At 56.1% G+C, this 15,509-nt stretch overlaps 1 protein-coding gene and 1 non-coding gene across 4 annotated transcripts in view; one reads left to right on the top strand and one right to left on the bottom strand.

Annotated features, from left to right (window-relative positions):
• ITGB2 (integrin subunit beta 2) overlaps nucleotides 1-9,446 on the top strand; it is a 36,410-nt gene extending 26,964 nt beyond the window's left edge. For all 3 annotated transcript variants that reach the window (XM_001490002.6, XM_005606183.4, XM_005606184.4), the window contains 8 exons: nucleotides 1,929-2,018; nucleotides 3,036-3,176; nucleotides 4,576-4,763; nucleotides 4,915-5,159; nucleotides 5,331-5,550; nucleotides 6,110-6,315; nucleotides 8,478-8,644; nucleotides 8,907-9,446. In XM_001490002.6, coding sequence (XP_001490052.2) covers nucleotides 1,929-2,018; nucleotides 3,036-3,176; nucleotides 4,576-4,763; nucleotides 4,915-5,159; nucleotides 5,331-5,550; nucleotides 6,110-6,315; nucleotides 8,478-8,644; nucleotides 8,907-8,969 — 1,320 coding nt within the window. In that variant the 3' untranslated portion in view covers nucleotides 8,970-9,446. The remainder of the gene's footprint in view (nucleotides 1-1,928; nucleotides 2,019-3,035; nucleotides 3,177-4,575; nucleotides 4,764-4,914; nucleotides 5,160-5,330; nucleotides 5,551-6,109; nucleotides 6,316-8,477; nucleotides 8,645-8,906) is intronic.
• Nucleotides 9,447-15,013: 5,567 nt separating this feature from the next.
• On the bottom strand, nucleotides 15,014-15,158 carry MIR9025 (microRNA mir-9025). The gene is given in 1 exon segment (NR_128039.1): nucleotides 15,014-15,158. It is a non-coding gene; the product is annotated as a microRNA mir-9025 (primary transcript).
• Between the last annotated feature and the right edge of the window lie 351 nt (nucleotides 15,159-15,509).

The raw sequence follows: 15,509 nt of genomic DNA, 5'->3' as shown, positions 1-15,509 counted from the left end.
AAGTCCAAGGACCCACAGGAGGGCTCCCAGCCTTAAGCGGATATTGGTGCGCTTCTCGAGCAGCACACCCACATCACAGGAGCCTTGGGCCCTGCAGCGGCTGTCTCCCCGCGGAAACCAACACTTTTACAGCAGACACTTCCTCCTTCTCTGCCTCAGGGGCCCGGCTCTGTCCCGCTGTACTGAATCACTGTTCTTACCAAATTCTTCTGTAGTGTGAAACTCGGGAGGGGAACGTTCTGTTCCTAGGGCGGTGTCTCTCCCTCCTTCCTTCTCATCAGTCACTCCTGTGTTGGTGTGAGACGTGCTGTGTTTCCGTCTGCTGCAGTGTGGCGTGCCGGTCTCCTGTTTGCTCTGATGGGCTGTGAGTCTCTGGGCCCTCACCCTCCCTAAATCCTGTGCACCTCTCTGCTGCAGGCTGGGGGCTGCTGCTGCCGCTGCCCATGGGGCCGGAGGCGCTTGCTGAGGGCCAACTGTGAGACCAGCGGTTCCTGCAGTCGGTTTTCCTGCCCTCCAGAGTGGGGACAAGACACTGTGGGGGGACACAGAGGAGGGGGCAGAGGCAGGTGTCTGGGAGACCCCCTTGGGTGGGCAGTGGGAGCTTGCCAGGCCCCCGGGACAGTGGCTCCACTCAGCCCCTGCTGGGTGCAGCAGGCAGAAAGACCACCTGCCCACATTAGCTTCGTGAGCACCAGCAGGTGAGGGCCTCACAGCCACCTTGTCCTCGGCTCTGTTACAGGACATGGCAGTCCCCTCCTCACGTAGTCATAGGTCCCAGTAATTTGCTATCAGCAGCAGGATTTGTATTCCAGAAGATGGCGTGGTGCTGGGGAGGAAGCCGCAGACAGGAGACTTGAACCCCAAACCCTGCCCCCACTAGCGCAGATGGACGGTGTCCTGGGCATGTCACAGGCCTTTCTGAGCCTTAGTTCCCTGACTTTCCACTCACGGGGCTCCTGGGAGATGGGAGTCAAGGAGACCCATAGCCTGTAGGGACAGCAGACAGTGGACCCTCCTTGGAATGGGTATCTGCACCGAGTGGAGAGCAGATGGACAGGACAGGACGTAGAGGACCCCAGCCTCCCCGAGTCACAGGGCCTATCCCCAGGCTGGGACCAAGGGGAGTGGGCAGCGGAGGCTGCAGGCGGCTGGTGGCCAGGCTGTGACCGTTCCCATGAGCTCTGTGGGGGCAAATGGACACCATTCAGGGGAGTCACAGAAGGGCTTTGGGGCAGGACAGGACCCGACCATCAGCTCCAGAAGACAAAGTGATGGTGCAGTCTTTCAGAAAAGATGGCATGACCCTTGAGCTCAGCTAAGGCGGGTGTGGGGGAGGATGGGCACAAATGTTCCCGCAGGCTGCCCCAGGCCTGTCTGCATTGCAGGTGCTCCGGCCTGCCCACCCGCGGCATCCCTGGACCACTGGCCCTGGCCTGCCAGAGCCGATTGTCTGATTGCTGCTTAGCACGGTCTTTACTGAAATTCAGTTATATCAACTGCTTGAAGCGCTCACAGCTCCTCTCTTCCTGACGGCTTTGGCACATTTTTCGATTACCTATGCCCCAGGGTGGTCTGTGCCTGTCACCTCTGCGTGGTGGGGACGCTGTCGAACGTTGTCGAGGCACATCTTCCCAGCTCTGCCTTCAGTGAGGTCACTGCTCGAAATCCACGAAGGTGGAGTATTTAACCAAGGAAACGAGAAACCCTGCAACTCAGGGCTTGCTTCCTCCCGAGAGCCGGTCGTTAAGCATTACCAGCACACCACTGACCTCGTGCTGAGTTAACTAAACACAGTCAGAGGTCTGGTGGGGGCTGTGTGAGCCACGTGCAAGCAGAAGGAAACCCCCAGGGCGTTAGAAACTGAGGGGAAGCTGAGCTTTCTGTGGTCGTGGGTCCAGCCGTGACCACCTGGTCTTCTTCCCTGGCAGAAGCTCACCGAGATCATCCCCAAGTCTGCAGTCGGGACGCTGTCGGACGACTCCAGCAACGTGGTCCAGCTCATTAAGGCCGCCTACGAGGTGAGTGCCCCGGGGGACTCGGCAGGGGCCCTGGGCGGACAGCAGAGACGCCCTCCCCACTGCAGGTCAACAGAAGGGTGGTCTGGAGAGCAGAGCCCCTGCCTCCTGTGCCGCCCTCAGGCCTTCTGGACACACTGACCCTGGCACTTCCCGAAGGCCAGCTGTGTCCTCTCTCTGGTTGATGGCGTGGTATGTGACACCCCAGACCCTCACCTGTGCGTGCCTTCCCCGAACCACGGGCGCCAGGCCCCCTTCTAGGCCAAGGGTCCTGCTAGCCTCACCAGGCACAGCTGGGGGTCCTGGGTAAACACTGACACCGCTGAATTAAGTTAGAGCCTGTTGAGGAAGCTCCCTGTGCTTCTGCACCCACTCAGAGCCCCCAGCCCCAAAGCAGGCCTCCTGGCCTCCAGCCGCTGCCTGGGGGGTTTCCGTCTCTGCCCAGTGGTGCCACCATCATTGGCTCCTTCACCTCTCTGTCTCTCTCTCTCTATCTCTGTCTCTCCATCTTTTGTTTTCTCTATCTCTGTCTCTCCATATCTCTCTCTTCCTCTGTCTCTGTGTATGTCTTTTTCTGTCTCTGTCTCTCTGTCTCACTCTGTCTCTCCCTCTTTCTCTATCTCTCTGTCTCTCCCTCTCTGTGTCTCTATATCTGTCTGTCACTTTGTGTCCCTGTCTCGACCTGTCTCTCTCACTCTCTCTCATTCACTTACACAGTTTTTCCTGCTCCTGCTCTGTGTCAGGCACTGGGGAATCAGTGGTGAGGGGAGGGTCAAGGCCCCCCTTGGGGTAGGGGCTGTGATCTTTCTCCATGTCAGTCTCCTTGGGGGCCTGTCTTGGGGGGTGGCGTTGGTAACCCCACCACCGCCTACACCGAGCACAGGACCTGGCACCTACCCAGCTCTCAGTGGGCGTGTGGGTGAAGGGAGGGAGATGACAGGTGTGCAAGCCATCGGCTGGGAAGGGCCAGGGAACAGCAGAAGGTCCTTCCTAATCGTGGCGGCTGCTCTTTGCCCACAGAAACTCTCCTCCAGAGTCTTTCTGGAGCACGGCACCCTACCTGACACCCTGAGGGTCACCTACGACTCCTTCTGCAGTAACAGGGTGTCGAATGTGAACCAGCCCAGAGGGGACTGCGACAATGTCCGGATCGGCATGCCGGTGAGGTTCCATCCCGACCTTCTGGAAGGTTCTCTCCCAGTGACAGCTAGAAGGAAGTGCACCCAGGTAGACGGGCTTGCATGGGGACAAGCAAGGGGCAGGAGCCAATGTCCATCGTTGGTCCAGTTTCCTTGCTTTCAAATCCTCTCGGAGGCAGCCACGGTCCCTGTGTGAGCTGTTGTCTTCCTGTTGAGGAAGGTGCAGGCAGCGCCCACACTCCTTGGCACAGGGCGTCCTAGTCGTCAGCACAGACTCCCCTGGTGCAGACAGAAGCACTGTGGAGACGGCAGTGCCTCCTGGGGGCAGATGCTGGACACAGCCCATCGCGGCAAAGAAGGGCCTGCTTCCACACACTACACACTGGTTTGGGTTGGTTTCCCTGAGTTTTGTATTTTGTTATGTTTTTTGACAAAGATATTAAAGAATGGGCCACAGAGATGAATAGAAATAGGCACAGTTATTTCCCTAATATTTTAAATTGATTATGACTACAACAATTAAATTTTTCTTTTTGCTGGCTGTGACCTCATATTCAGCAAAATACTTGCTTTCATTGCATTTCATAATACGATATTGGAATTCCTTCAGAAACATTACTCACTAAATGTTGCATGTGAACTTTTACCAACATACCCCCCCTCATACTGGGTGATGCACACGGGAATCCATTTGATCTTGCGATTGGCTGACTGCCTCTTACACACTTTCCTGACATCTCTGGTCCTTCACTCAGCACCTGTGGAGGTTCACCTACAGTGACTCGGGGTCTGCTTTGCTCTTGAGACCGCGCTCCCTGGAGCTCAGTGCTGGCAGCTGCTTCCAGTGTGCAGGGGAGGCGGGGACTCTGCTCTGTCGCACTTGATTCCTCTTGGCAGGATCTTGACCCTCTCATTCAGGGTCAGGACACAACTCCAGATCCAGATCCTAGGACTTCCTGTGGCATTCTGGCATCTAACAGCCAGACTTAAGGACGAAGTGTATGTCCTTTACAAAGTCACTGTAAAATCCCTTTTAACGCATGTGTGATAAAGGTACTCTAAAGACCCCCCAGCCTGGAGATGGCGGTGTGGGGGCACCACGGGCTCCGCCGGGCCTGCTGCCGCCTGTTCCCACATCATGCCTCTGAGTTTCCAGCTCTCTCTCGTTCTCTCCTCTCTCATCTCAAGTCCCAAGTCCTGGGGAATCCTGGAGTGTCCGTGCTCTTTCCCTCCCCCCACCTCAATCCACTCCCATCTGGGGTCCCTGCAGAAGCTGGCGCCCTCCATGCCTGGGGGCCAAGGACCCCACCCTCACCCCGCTAGCCCCAAGGCATCCGTGTCCAGACTGCTGGTTGAGGAGATGGGAGCGGGGTGACCCCGGTGTCCCAGCCTCGCCTGAGCCCTGCTGTTCTCCCTGACAGATCACCTTCCAGGTGAAGGTCACAGCCACCGAGTGCGTCCAGGAGCAGTCGTTTGTCATCCGGGCCCTGGGCTTCTCGGACACGGTGACTGTGCAGGTCCTGCCCCAGTGTGAGTGTCAGTGCCGCGACACAAGCCCGGGCCGCAGCCTGTGCCGGGACAAAGGCTTCATGGAGTGCGGCATCTGCAGGTGAGGCGGGCGCAGGGTACACGCTACCCCAGGGGCAGCGAGACGTGCAGGAGCAGCTGTTTCCAGCCCAGGGTCTGGGGTCCTAGAGGAAGGGGCGGCGTCCCGCACCATCATCAGGAGGGGCCCTGCCCTTGCATCCCTCCCACCCCAGGTGTGACACTGGCTACATTGGGAAGAACTGTGAGTGCCAGACGCAGGGCCGGAGCAGCCAGGAGCTGGAAGGAAGCTGCCGCAAGGACAACAACTCCCTCGTCTGCTCGGGGCTGGGGGACTGCGTGTGCGGGCAGTGCATTTGCCACAAGAGCGACGTGCCCAACAAGGAGATCTTCGGGCAGTTCTGCGAGTGCGACAACGTCAACTGCGAACGCTACGACGGCCAAGTCTGTGGGGGCGAGAGTGAGTGCGAGGGGACAGACAGCAGATGTTGGGGGTCAGATGGGCAGACAGACAGACGCTCGGGGTTCTCCTTCAGCCCCACAAAAGCAGCAGCAGGTCTGGGCAGGCAGAGGGCCAGGTCACTGGTCTAGGGGGACGAGGGCGAGTCTGCAGCGATCCCCTGTCTTACAGAGCGGGGAACCTGCAACTGCGGCAAGTGCCAGTGCAAGGAGGGCTTCGAGGGCTCGGCGTGCCAGTGCCCACGGTCCACCGATGGCTGCCTGAACCAGCGCGGGACAGAGTGCAGTGGCCGGGGCCGGTGCCGCTGCAACGTGTGCGAGTGCGACGATGGCTACCAGCCGCCCCTGTGCCAGGACTGCCCAGGCTGCCCGTCGCCCTGTGGCAGCTACATGTGAGTGCTCAGCTCACTACAGCGTAGCTGTCACCCCAGGAGGACCAGAGCCTGGGCAAGGGGCCCTCTTCCATTTGCACCCCTGCGGCCTCCTTCAGAGCCAGGTGTCATGGGCCAGCCTAGGGCCACCCTCTGGCTTCCAGGTCCCAGCGAATCTGCCCTTCCTCACTCCCTTGGGTACCTGCCCCCCGTCCCCATCCCTGTCCCCCGGCCCGCCCCGACCACTCCTGTCCCAGCAGCACGGAAGCCCACATGGCTCCCAGTCACCTTGCAACACCACCCCTTCTCACATCTCCTCATATTTCCTCCAATACACCCTCACACCTCCCCAACCCCATCACACCCCCTCTCACACCCTGACACCTCACACCCTCTCACACCCCCTCACACCCCCTCACTTCCTCCTGCTCCCTCACCCCTCACTTGTACACCCCCTCTCACAGCACCAGATCCTCTCACACACCTGTTCGCCCCCTCAGGTACTCTCACAGCCTCGCCCCCTCCTGCATGTGTGTGCACACCCTCTTGCACACACGCTCATGTGGTTGCTCCTCCGCAGCTCCTGTGCCGAGTGCCTGAAATTCAAGAAGGGCCCCTACGAGAAGACCTGCAGTGTGGAGTGTAAGAACCTGACGCTGCTGCAGGAAGCCCCTTCGGTGAATCGGCAATGCAAAGAGCGGGACTCGGAGGGTTGCTGGATGACGTACACCCTGCGTCAGCGGGACGGGATGCACAGCTATGACATCCACGTGGAGGATACGCGAGGTGAGACCCCACGCCAGGCAGGACATGGCGGTCAGGGCTCCAGTCAGGAGGCCTCCAGAGGTGGCGAGGGTCTCTGTCCACTCAGGAGGGCCAGCCGGGCAGGGTCAGGCAAGCGTGCAGGACATGGTCCTCCCACCCCCAGGCCTCTCCCTCATGGCTGTGACCTCACATTGGGGTGCTGAGGGGCAGGGATGGCTTGTCCCCTTGCAGTAGAGCTGCGCCAATCAGGGGACGGACCCAACTGCGTGCCTACGGGTACCATGCTGGTTATCTCCTCCTGATGGTTGACTGAGGCTTGAAGCCTGTCAACTTTAAAAGCAAATAAAGCAAATGACTTTATCTAGGAATACCCCAAGGAACTGCAATTTGACACGTGCACACTATGGTGAACCCCAGACAAATCCAGGGAACAACTGGAGGGGACTGATTTTATAGAGAAAGGGGGAGAGGGTGGGGCTGTTCTAAAGGAAAGCCATTGGGGGAAAGTAGCAGTTAAGGCATCAGCAGCTTCTCATTGGCTGAGCTGTGGCACTTCTCATTGGCTGGGCTATGGTGTTTCTGATTGGCTGAGCTGTGGCCTGGTTGGGAAAGAAACCTTTCATAATAAAGTAGCTGTACTTCCTGCCCAAGAAGCAAAGTTATGTCTCCTCCCGTTTGGTGTAAGTGCCCATGTGTCATAGGGGTGAGAGCTCCCCCTGCAGGATTTCCAGACTCCAATTTAGTTGAGGTTTCTCTTATTCACTTCATAAGCCACAGGTCCCAAGGGCTGGTCCACCGATGGCTGCACCAGGATCACCCGAGGGCGTGAGAACCCTTCTGCTCAGAACTCAGCCCTGGGGAGGGGATCCAGGGACCCGGGAAGCCCAGGCACTGGGGTTTCCCAAACGCTGTTAGCCTGTCTGTCCCCTGGATTCCAGGGCTATATGAGGCCCCGTAATGGTCGAGGACACGGAGATGCCAAGCCTGTCTTCACAGGGTTCACGTTCCAAGGTGGGGGGCACCCTTCCCCAACATGTCAGAACACCAGTGCCCCAGATGGCAGGAGGCTGTGGCTGGGGTCATGAGGTACAAAGATGACTGCAGGTTGGGGTATTCCCCAAGGTCAGAGGTCAGAAGGTCTCTTGGAGGAGGAGACATTGCAGCTGAGACCAGAGAACAAGCGTCCAGACAGACGGGACACAGGGTGTGCAGTCAGAGGCACCCAGCGCTGGTCATCACGGGGCTCAGTGAGTCCCGGGAGGCATTTGCGTCTCTTTCCAAACATACCAGGACTGTTAGCAGGGTTTCAGAAGAGCAAGCCGCACAGCTGAACTGTGTTTTCAAAAGCCGGATGCAGAGCCCTGAGGGGCCAGGTGGAGGCAGACCTATGAGGGGCTGCTTCGAGGTCCAGGCACTGAAGAGTGGAGATGGGTGGGGGTGGGCTGGTTTGGGGTCGTGGGGGTGGTGTGGGCAGAGCCTGCCCTTGGATGGAACATGGGGAGGGGATCAGGAGGAATGGGGACAGGCAGAGGATCCAAAGGTCCGCAACAGGTAGGTAGGGTTGGGTGGGTCGAGGTTCACTGGGTGACAATGACAAAGCATGTGTGGGTCTCTGGGACTTAAGGGAAACAGACCCACGACGAGAGTGGACTAACAAGCAGCACCCAGGGGTGTATGCGGCACACGAACTCTCCACACCCCCACCCTTTCCCATCACAGAGGCTGAGGGGTCGGATCACAGGGCTGGGAGGCCTGGCCACTGGGGTGACTGCACCAGGCGTGGGCCAGCAGTCCACCAGGGCCCTTGCAGGACTGAGACCTGCTCCTAGCTCCCCCGCCTGGCGATGGGAACCCCAGGAGGGCAAGTGGGGCACAGGCCCTCCAGGGGGCCTGAGCTCACGGCCTGGTCACAGCCAGTTCTCCTCCAGGCTCTGCCATGGTAGGCTGGCAACCTGGGCCTCATTTTCTCTGTAAACAAGGGGCCAAATTTCATTTGAAACCACAAGGTCTGGCCTTCTCCCTAGCTCTGCCCCATCCCTGGCCATTTTGCTCACCTACCTGTCACCATGAGTCCAGCAGTTGGATCCTGAGCACTGCAGCGACCTGGGACAGGGCACACATGGGGCTGAGTGAGGCGGGAAGGGCCTGACGCTTGGTATGTGTGTGCTTCCTCCTTACCTCAGAATGCGTGGAGGGCCCCAACATCGCCGCCATCGTCGGGGGTACTGTGGCGGGAGTTGTGCTCATTGGCCTTCTCCTGCTGATCGTCTGGAAAGCCCTGACCCACCTGAGCGACCTCAGGGAGTACAAGCGCTTTGAGAAGGAGAAGCTCAAGTCCCAATGGAACAACGTGAGTGGCCGTCTTGGGGGCGAGGCAAGCAGTCCCACACAGAGGGTCACATTATCCCCGCCCTCGGTAACCTCTCCCCCAGGAGGTGGTGGACATGCACCCAAGGCTGCATACCTGTCCCACTCCCCACCCTGGAGCTCATCCTCAAAGTGCACGCTGCTGTGGGCAAGCTCTGCCAATGGGGCCAGAACCCGAGGGAAGGGCACTTGGCTCCCAGCTCCTCCTCCCCTGCACTGACAGTCATGTTTGCTTTTCTCAACAGGACAACCCCCTTTTCAAGAGCGCCACTACGACAGTCATGAACCCTAAGTTTGCTGAGAGTTAGGATGCTTGGTGAACAAGGCCATCTGAACCCCTAAGTGGGACCACCCCACACCACACTCCTCCATCACACCGGATGTGACCTGCCTCCTGACGTGGCTTATGATGCTTGGCAGTTTCATCCATTAACCAAGAATCCACTATGCTTTTCTCTGCCCTCAAAATGACTGATATGGCCAGGTGACTACATGGGCTCATAAGAAGGGACAGCCTCCCCTTCTGATACATACGACCTTTTCATAGAGACTTCAAAAAGGAATTGCTTGAGTCTTACAAGGTTAAATAGGTGTTTTCTTATGTAAAAATCAGGATGGTGTCTGTTTAAAGGCGGTGCAATTTTATTTCTATTTGAACCTATCATGGTGTAAGATTACATCCCATTGTTTATAGTGTTCCCCAATCAAGTGTATAGAAAAAGATCAATAAAACTCTGGTGGAAGCTGTCCACGGAGGCTGGGCTCTGCCCCCTCCCCACTCTCTACACACTCGCAGGGTCAACTGCAGATGCTGGTTCGGGCTCTCTTCTCTCCTTCCTCCTCTGTTGGCTGTGCGTCATAGCCCTCTCTGCTCAGTCCCTGCCCCGCTCCTCGGTGGCTGTCAGAAGACGTGGGGCAGCCCTGTGAAGGGGCGCCCGCTGTGGAGTGGGAACAGGGCAGAGGCAAGCCGGGAAACGGGTGCCTCTCCCGCCGTCTACACAGCTCTTGGGGGAATGGGGCGGTGGAACACAAGCTGAGGGAGAGTTTTAAAGTGTGCTCCTCATGGACTGTCTCATCGGGTGACCTGGAAGTCACGGTTGATCCAGGGCCACATGGCTGAGGGAATCAGGCCGTGTCTCGTGTAACGACAGTATGTCACGGTATCCAAGTGTGATAATCCAGTCGCACAAGGGCCCACCAGTGGGCACCGTCTTAGCAGGCACAGTGTGGGCCAGGGCCGGGGCGGCCAGTGAGAGCCCTGCAGGGTGAGGAGGTCCTGAGGAACCCAGGGAAAGGCTGGATTCTGATATTTCAACATCCTCAGCACCCACAGCAGTGCTCGCTCGTCTCCATATCACACAGACTGAGCGAGGAGGGAAGAGGTGGACGCAGGGTGCAAGTTTGGGCGTCTTGTTCATTTAAGGAAACATACTTCCAGATGATGTTTGCCCTTATTTCTCCCTAAAAGTTTTAAATTCTTTATTAACATCCCAGCATGACTCTTGATTAGGAAGCATCCGTTCCTTCAGAAAGCACTCATGGAGTGCAGACCTGCTCCCTGCCACTCTCTGCAAAGCAGACCCAGGCAGGAACAGACCTGTCCCTGCCCTCCGGGAGGGACACAGAGGGACCCCTCGGCCAGTGTGAAATCGTAACTGATACGAGTTGGGAAGGAAAAGCACGTGGCACAGAACTTAGAGCAAAGTTCAAAGAAACAAAACTGAGTACCTCGCCCATGACACTTCCACAGCTCATAAGCCTCACGCTGGATGTCCCTTCTGCCCTCCTCCTTCCAGAGAGAGGAAGCTCTTTCTGTCCCACCGGGGGGCCGACCTCAGCCTGTGTGGCTCCCGCCTGGCCCAGCTCCCAGCTGCTCCACCATCACCACCCTTTCCTCCCTCACTACGTGTCTCGGGGGCCTCAGTGCCTCTCCTCATCCCACCTAAGGCCACGAGTCATCCTCTTCCCGGGCCTCATGCCTGTCCCTCGCCAAGCCGCAGTGTGGCCAGGGCCCACGTGCACGCTTCCGCCTTGGGCCCATCACGCTGCAGGCACCTAGCATCACTCCTTCCTCACTCCCGGGACTCGCCCGACTCCTAAACAAGCGTATTTGAAACAGCACGGCCAAAGGGCAACCTTTTACCCTATCATGGTGCCACAGCCTCCATGCCTGGGAAGAGAATCAGGCTGTAATTGTCTATCCACAGTGTGGAAACCCAACTGAACAAAATGGAACGGCTCTCAGACAGTGTTGGGTGTGGGCCATCCTCGTTCCTACCCTGTAAATGGTGGGGGCTCTGCACGTTCCTAGTCTCGACCCTTCCCTCTATAACCCCCTGGCAGACGAGCCCATCCTCACACGTGGTCTGCCTGCCAAAGGTCCCCACTCCAGTCCCAAGCCCCTGCAGACACCTCCACGTGGTGTCACACGGGCATGTCCGAGGCAAGTCCAGCATCTTCCCCCGAACTGCTCTCCTTCCTTTGGGTCCCCTCGGTGGGCGCCCTCCAGCCCCTTTCCTATGCATCCATGTCTACACAGATACTCAGTGGAATCACAGTTCCCTTTCTTACAGCCGCGGGTGGGATTCTCTCATGATGCTCTGCACGCCCTCCGGCCCTAAACCTCCAGTCTTAGTGCCTCCCTCACTGTTTAACCACTCAGGCCTGTCGACCAAAAACACACCCTCCAGCTTCCTGATTTAAAGACAGGTTGGGAGACTCAAGTAGGTTCAAAATCTCACATCATTTACTAACCAACCTAATGTCTCCCTTTACAATATGGGTGCACGTCAATGAACTAAGAACTAGTGGGTTTTGTTTTATCCGTTTTTAGTGAAACCTGCATCGTGTACCATCAGTGTGTTTCAGCAGTTTCTCGTCACCAGGTCAGTCACGCATCCACACGACCTGTCTGGGAACTGGGATGCTGCTGACCCCACAGATCAGGGGGGATCTAACCCTCCCTCTACCTCCCGTGGGGGCGGCTCAGAGCGGGGGAGCGAGCGCTGCTTTCAGGGGTTTGTGTGCTAAACCACACTGAGCTGGGCCGCAGCAAGCACACAGCCCAGAGCCAGAATTTGCTACCGAGCTCCCGACACAAGCAGGTCACTGACCCAGGGCAGCAGGTGGCAAACATAGGGTGGGGAGGGATGGGAGGGCGTCAGAATGACCTGGGAGAAGCTTTGCAGCCTGGCCCCAGTGACCAGCTATCCCGGTTTGTCTGGGACGTCCTGGTGTTAACCCTGAAAGTCACTTATGCCAGAAAATGATGCAAGCTGGAGAAATCCAGACGGCTGGCCACTCCAACGTGTGTGTTTTTTCCACACCACCAAGCAGTTAACTCAGTTCTCCAAGGACACTGACCGGGGGCCCCACAAATTTAACTCAGTTCTGACTCTGCCTACCCGGAGACGCTGTTGGATCCCACAGGTGAAGGGCTCAGTCCTACAAGACTGCCGCTGTCCCCTTCAGATGCCAGTTGCAAGTCCCGGTTGTCCCCAGTGCTTCTGAGGATAGGCTGCAGATCAGAGATGCCACTAATTTCCTAGAGCAACTCACAGAACTCAGGAAACCCGTTCACTCACTAGGTTACCCGTTTATTACAAAGGACGTAAATGAGCAGCCAGATGAAGTGAGGCCCAGGGCAAGGCTCAGGAGGGGCTCGGAGCTTCCACGCTGAGCACACCACCCTCCCAGCACCTCCACGTGCTCACCCACCCGGAAGCTCTGAGCCCCGTCCTGCTGGGTTTTCATGGAGGTTCCACGACGTAGGCATGACTGACTAAATCCCTGACCCTTGGTGACCGATTCAACCTCCAGTCCCTCAACCCTCCCTGGAGGTTAGATGGTGGGACCGAAGGTGCCAACCCTGCAGTCACATAGGGGGTTCCCCTGGCGGCCAGCCCCACCCTTAGGTGTTCTCCCAGTGTCCTCATCCACAGAAACTCAGACGTGGTTGAGACGGGTTTGCTATCAAGATCAAGATACCTCTATCACTCTTACCACTCAGGAAATTCCAAGGGCTTTCTGTGCCAGAAACCAGTGAAGACCAATTACATTTCTTATTACATCACAGTATCACCCACCCTACGGCCCCCTCCTCCCACCACAAACCTGCCAATGGGCATAGGTGGGAAAGCACCTGGCTTTGGCTCTCCTTTTATTTCAAATTCTAACTGCATCAGGGCCTCTTACTGGATGTCACCTGGGACCCTTCACCTGGGCAGGTAAGGGAAGCAGACTGGCCCGAGGCCCCATCGCTGCCCCCGCAGCAGCTCTTCCCAGCTCAGGGGTCTCAGCCCCCCGAGTCTGGGAGCTTTAAACAGCATGGCACCCGAGACCTCTGACTTCATTGCGGGGTGGGGGAGGGGGAGGCTGGCATCACTGCTTTTAAAGGTTTCTTGGGTGATGTCTGTGCCCAGCCAGGGTTGAGACTCACTCACCCCTCTGTCCTCTCTGCCTCTGTCCATCCCTGCTTCCACCCTTGAGCCCCACCGACCCCTGCCTAAGAGCTCTTACAAACCTTTCCAGACCTCTCCAAGGCAAGGACAAAGTCCAAGGCCCTCAAGAGCTCCTTTTGTCTTCAGCTGAGCTGAAAATGAGATCTCCCAGAGTTAATGATCTTGGTGGTTTAATGTGTCCTGCCCGGGTGGCCATTCCACTCTTTTAAATGGCCTTTCATGGCCTTACTTCATGTAAAGAAGCAATTCTTTAACTTACTAAGGAATGTACTCATAATGATACAAAAACTAGATGGCACACTGACCACGAATAAAATCTCTGGTCAAAATACCCAGCATGTGACTCCAATTTGCAGAATTCCAGGGTGGAGGCCCTGGTATTTCAGAACCACCAAGGCTTTGACCTCAGCCCACCAGGCTAGTCTGCGTCCATGGACAGCTCTTCCCATTGCACTCTGCTTGATGACTATTTCTCCTAAACTGACACCATTGTGAAGGTGTCACTGTAATTTCTTATCCATCTTTCTTCGTGGAAAAACCATACGCTCTTTCAATTCCTGACTGCAAACAGAGTGATCATTCTGTTTCTCTGGACATTCACTGTAGTTTGTACTTTCTCATAATGTGTCATTTGAATGTTTCCTACAAGCCTGAAGATCTTGACAACCAAATGTGTTAAGTTAAACGATGCCTTCCCCTCCTCCCCTGTTTTAAAACAGGAACTTGGGCTTAGTTACCAAAAATGTTTTGAACTTTTGCATGTCGTACTGTCCAAAAACTCGACTGTTTTAAAATGCCATTGCTGATGACACTGTTTCAAATGCAGTGGTGTTCACTGTTTCCTGCTTAATGCTTACAAAAGTCCCATGTCCTTCAACTATCATTAAATTAGTGTTGTGTGGTTGTGCTATTCGGACGAAAAAAATGTTGGTTTCCAAGGCTGTAGTTCTAAACTCAGGCTGGTGTTTACTCCGTTTCTAATGGCAAATGAGCTTTTAAACATCTCTTTATGTAGCAGAGGATCCAAACAGCGCTGTGAAGTATTTGAACTGGAAGAGGAGGATCGGCCCCAGTTTACCGCAGTCGCGGGTCCTTGCTGCCTCGCATGGACAGGAAGGAACTTTGTCACTTTATGAGGAGCCAGAGCAAAGCTGAAGCTATGCTCTTTAAAACATTTGACATTGGCACTGACTCAATGTCACGGGCCTGTGGTCTTTCTGTGCAAGGGGGCCAGTCTTCTTTCTGTGCACCACAGACCAGCACCGTGGACTTGGGCTAGCTCGGGTCTGCCCTAAAGGGGAAGATCAGGCAAGCTCACTCTGGGCTGTGACCTGCTGGTACTCTCTGTGCGATTCCGTGCTGTGGCCACTGACACTCACAGAGACTGAGTAGCTTGGCGCAGGCTGAGGAGGTAGGAATTGGTGGGGTTGGGATGCCAGCCTCACGGTCCTGCTGCACCACTCTTCTGGCCCTGTGACCTTCAGTGGACACCCACCCCTCTGGGTTCAGTTTACTGTAACTGAGTCACAGGGTGGGGATCAGGTGCGCTGTCCTTGCACATTGAAGAAGTCACAAACACACAGTGACCAACCATGCCCTCCTGGCCGAGAACAGACTTTCCACAATGGCTCTGGGGGTTGAGAGCAAGTTAAATTCTGAGCACTTTGGGACCCTCTCAGGGAGAGGAAGTACGGAGGATGTTATGGGCGTGCTGGAAGAGAGGAATGGATGCTCTGCTCAGTCTGGATCGTGCCTGCCTTCCCAGGTGTATAGATTCTCAGATTAGACTGCAGCCCACTGCCCAGAGTTCACCACAGTGCTTCCCTTGAGGGTTGAGGTAGCTGTGGGACAGTGGAGAAACATGACCCAGTAAACGATGTGGGGGCCCTGAAGAACATCAAAGATGGCAGACACCTCCCCCGTGTCAAACACTCCAAACCCCAACAGTCACACAGCAGACATCAGCAGCTGATCCCAGTACTGCTCCTACCAAGCCAGGGGAGGGCTCTTACCACTATGGTGCATCTAGCCATACTGACCAGCGAAGCTTAGGAGCGGGATCTCTTGCTTCCTTGAACAATTCCCAAATCCACTCAACAGATCCACTGAACGATTCTCAAATCCTCACTCTACTTTGGCTAGAGGAACATAGTCTTAAAAAGAAAGCAACTGGATTCTCGCGTTATATATTTTTATCATTTCTTGTGCACTCTTAAAAAGAAGCCAGCCTTTTGACGACTGAACTTAAAGACAATAAACAACAAGGTCCAATTCCACAGGGAGGGCACTACGTCACGGGGTGAAAAATGCCATGGCATGGGGAGCTCTCCGAAGGATTGTCAACTCAAGCAAATTTGCTGGTTATCTGATCTCAAAATGAGTGTATTC

The sequence above is a fragment of the Equus caballus genome, chromosome 26 (assembly GCF_041296265.1).
Source record: "Equus caballus isolate H_3958 breed thoroughbred chromosome 26, TB-T2T, whole genome shotgun sequence".
In the NCBI taxonomy this organism is placed as follows: domain Eukaryota; kingdom Metazoa; phylum Chordata; class Mammalia; order Perissodactyla; family Equidae; genus Equus; species Equus caballus.
Note: the sequence above shows the minus strand (reverse complement) of the source record. Positions and strands in the feature narration are given on the sequence as shown.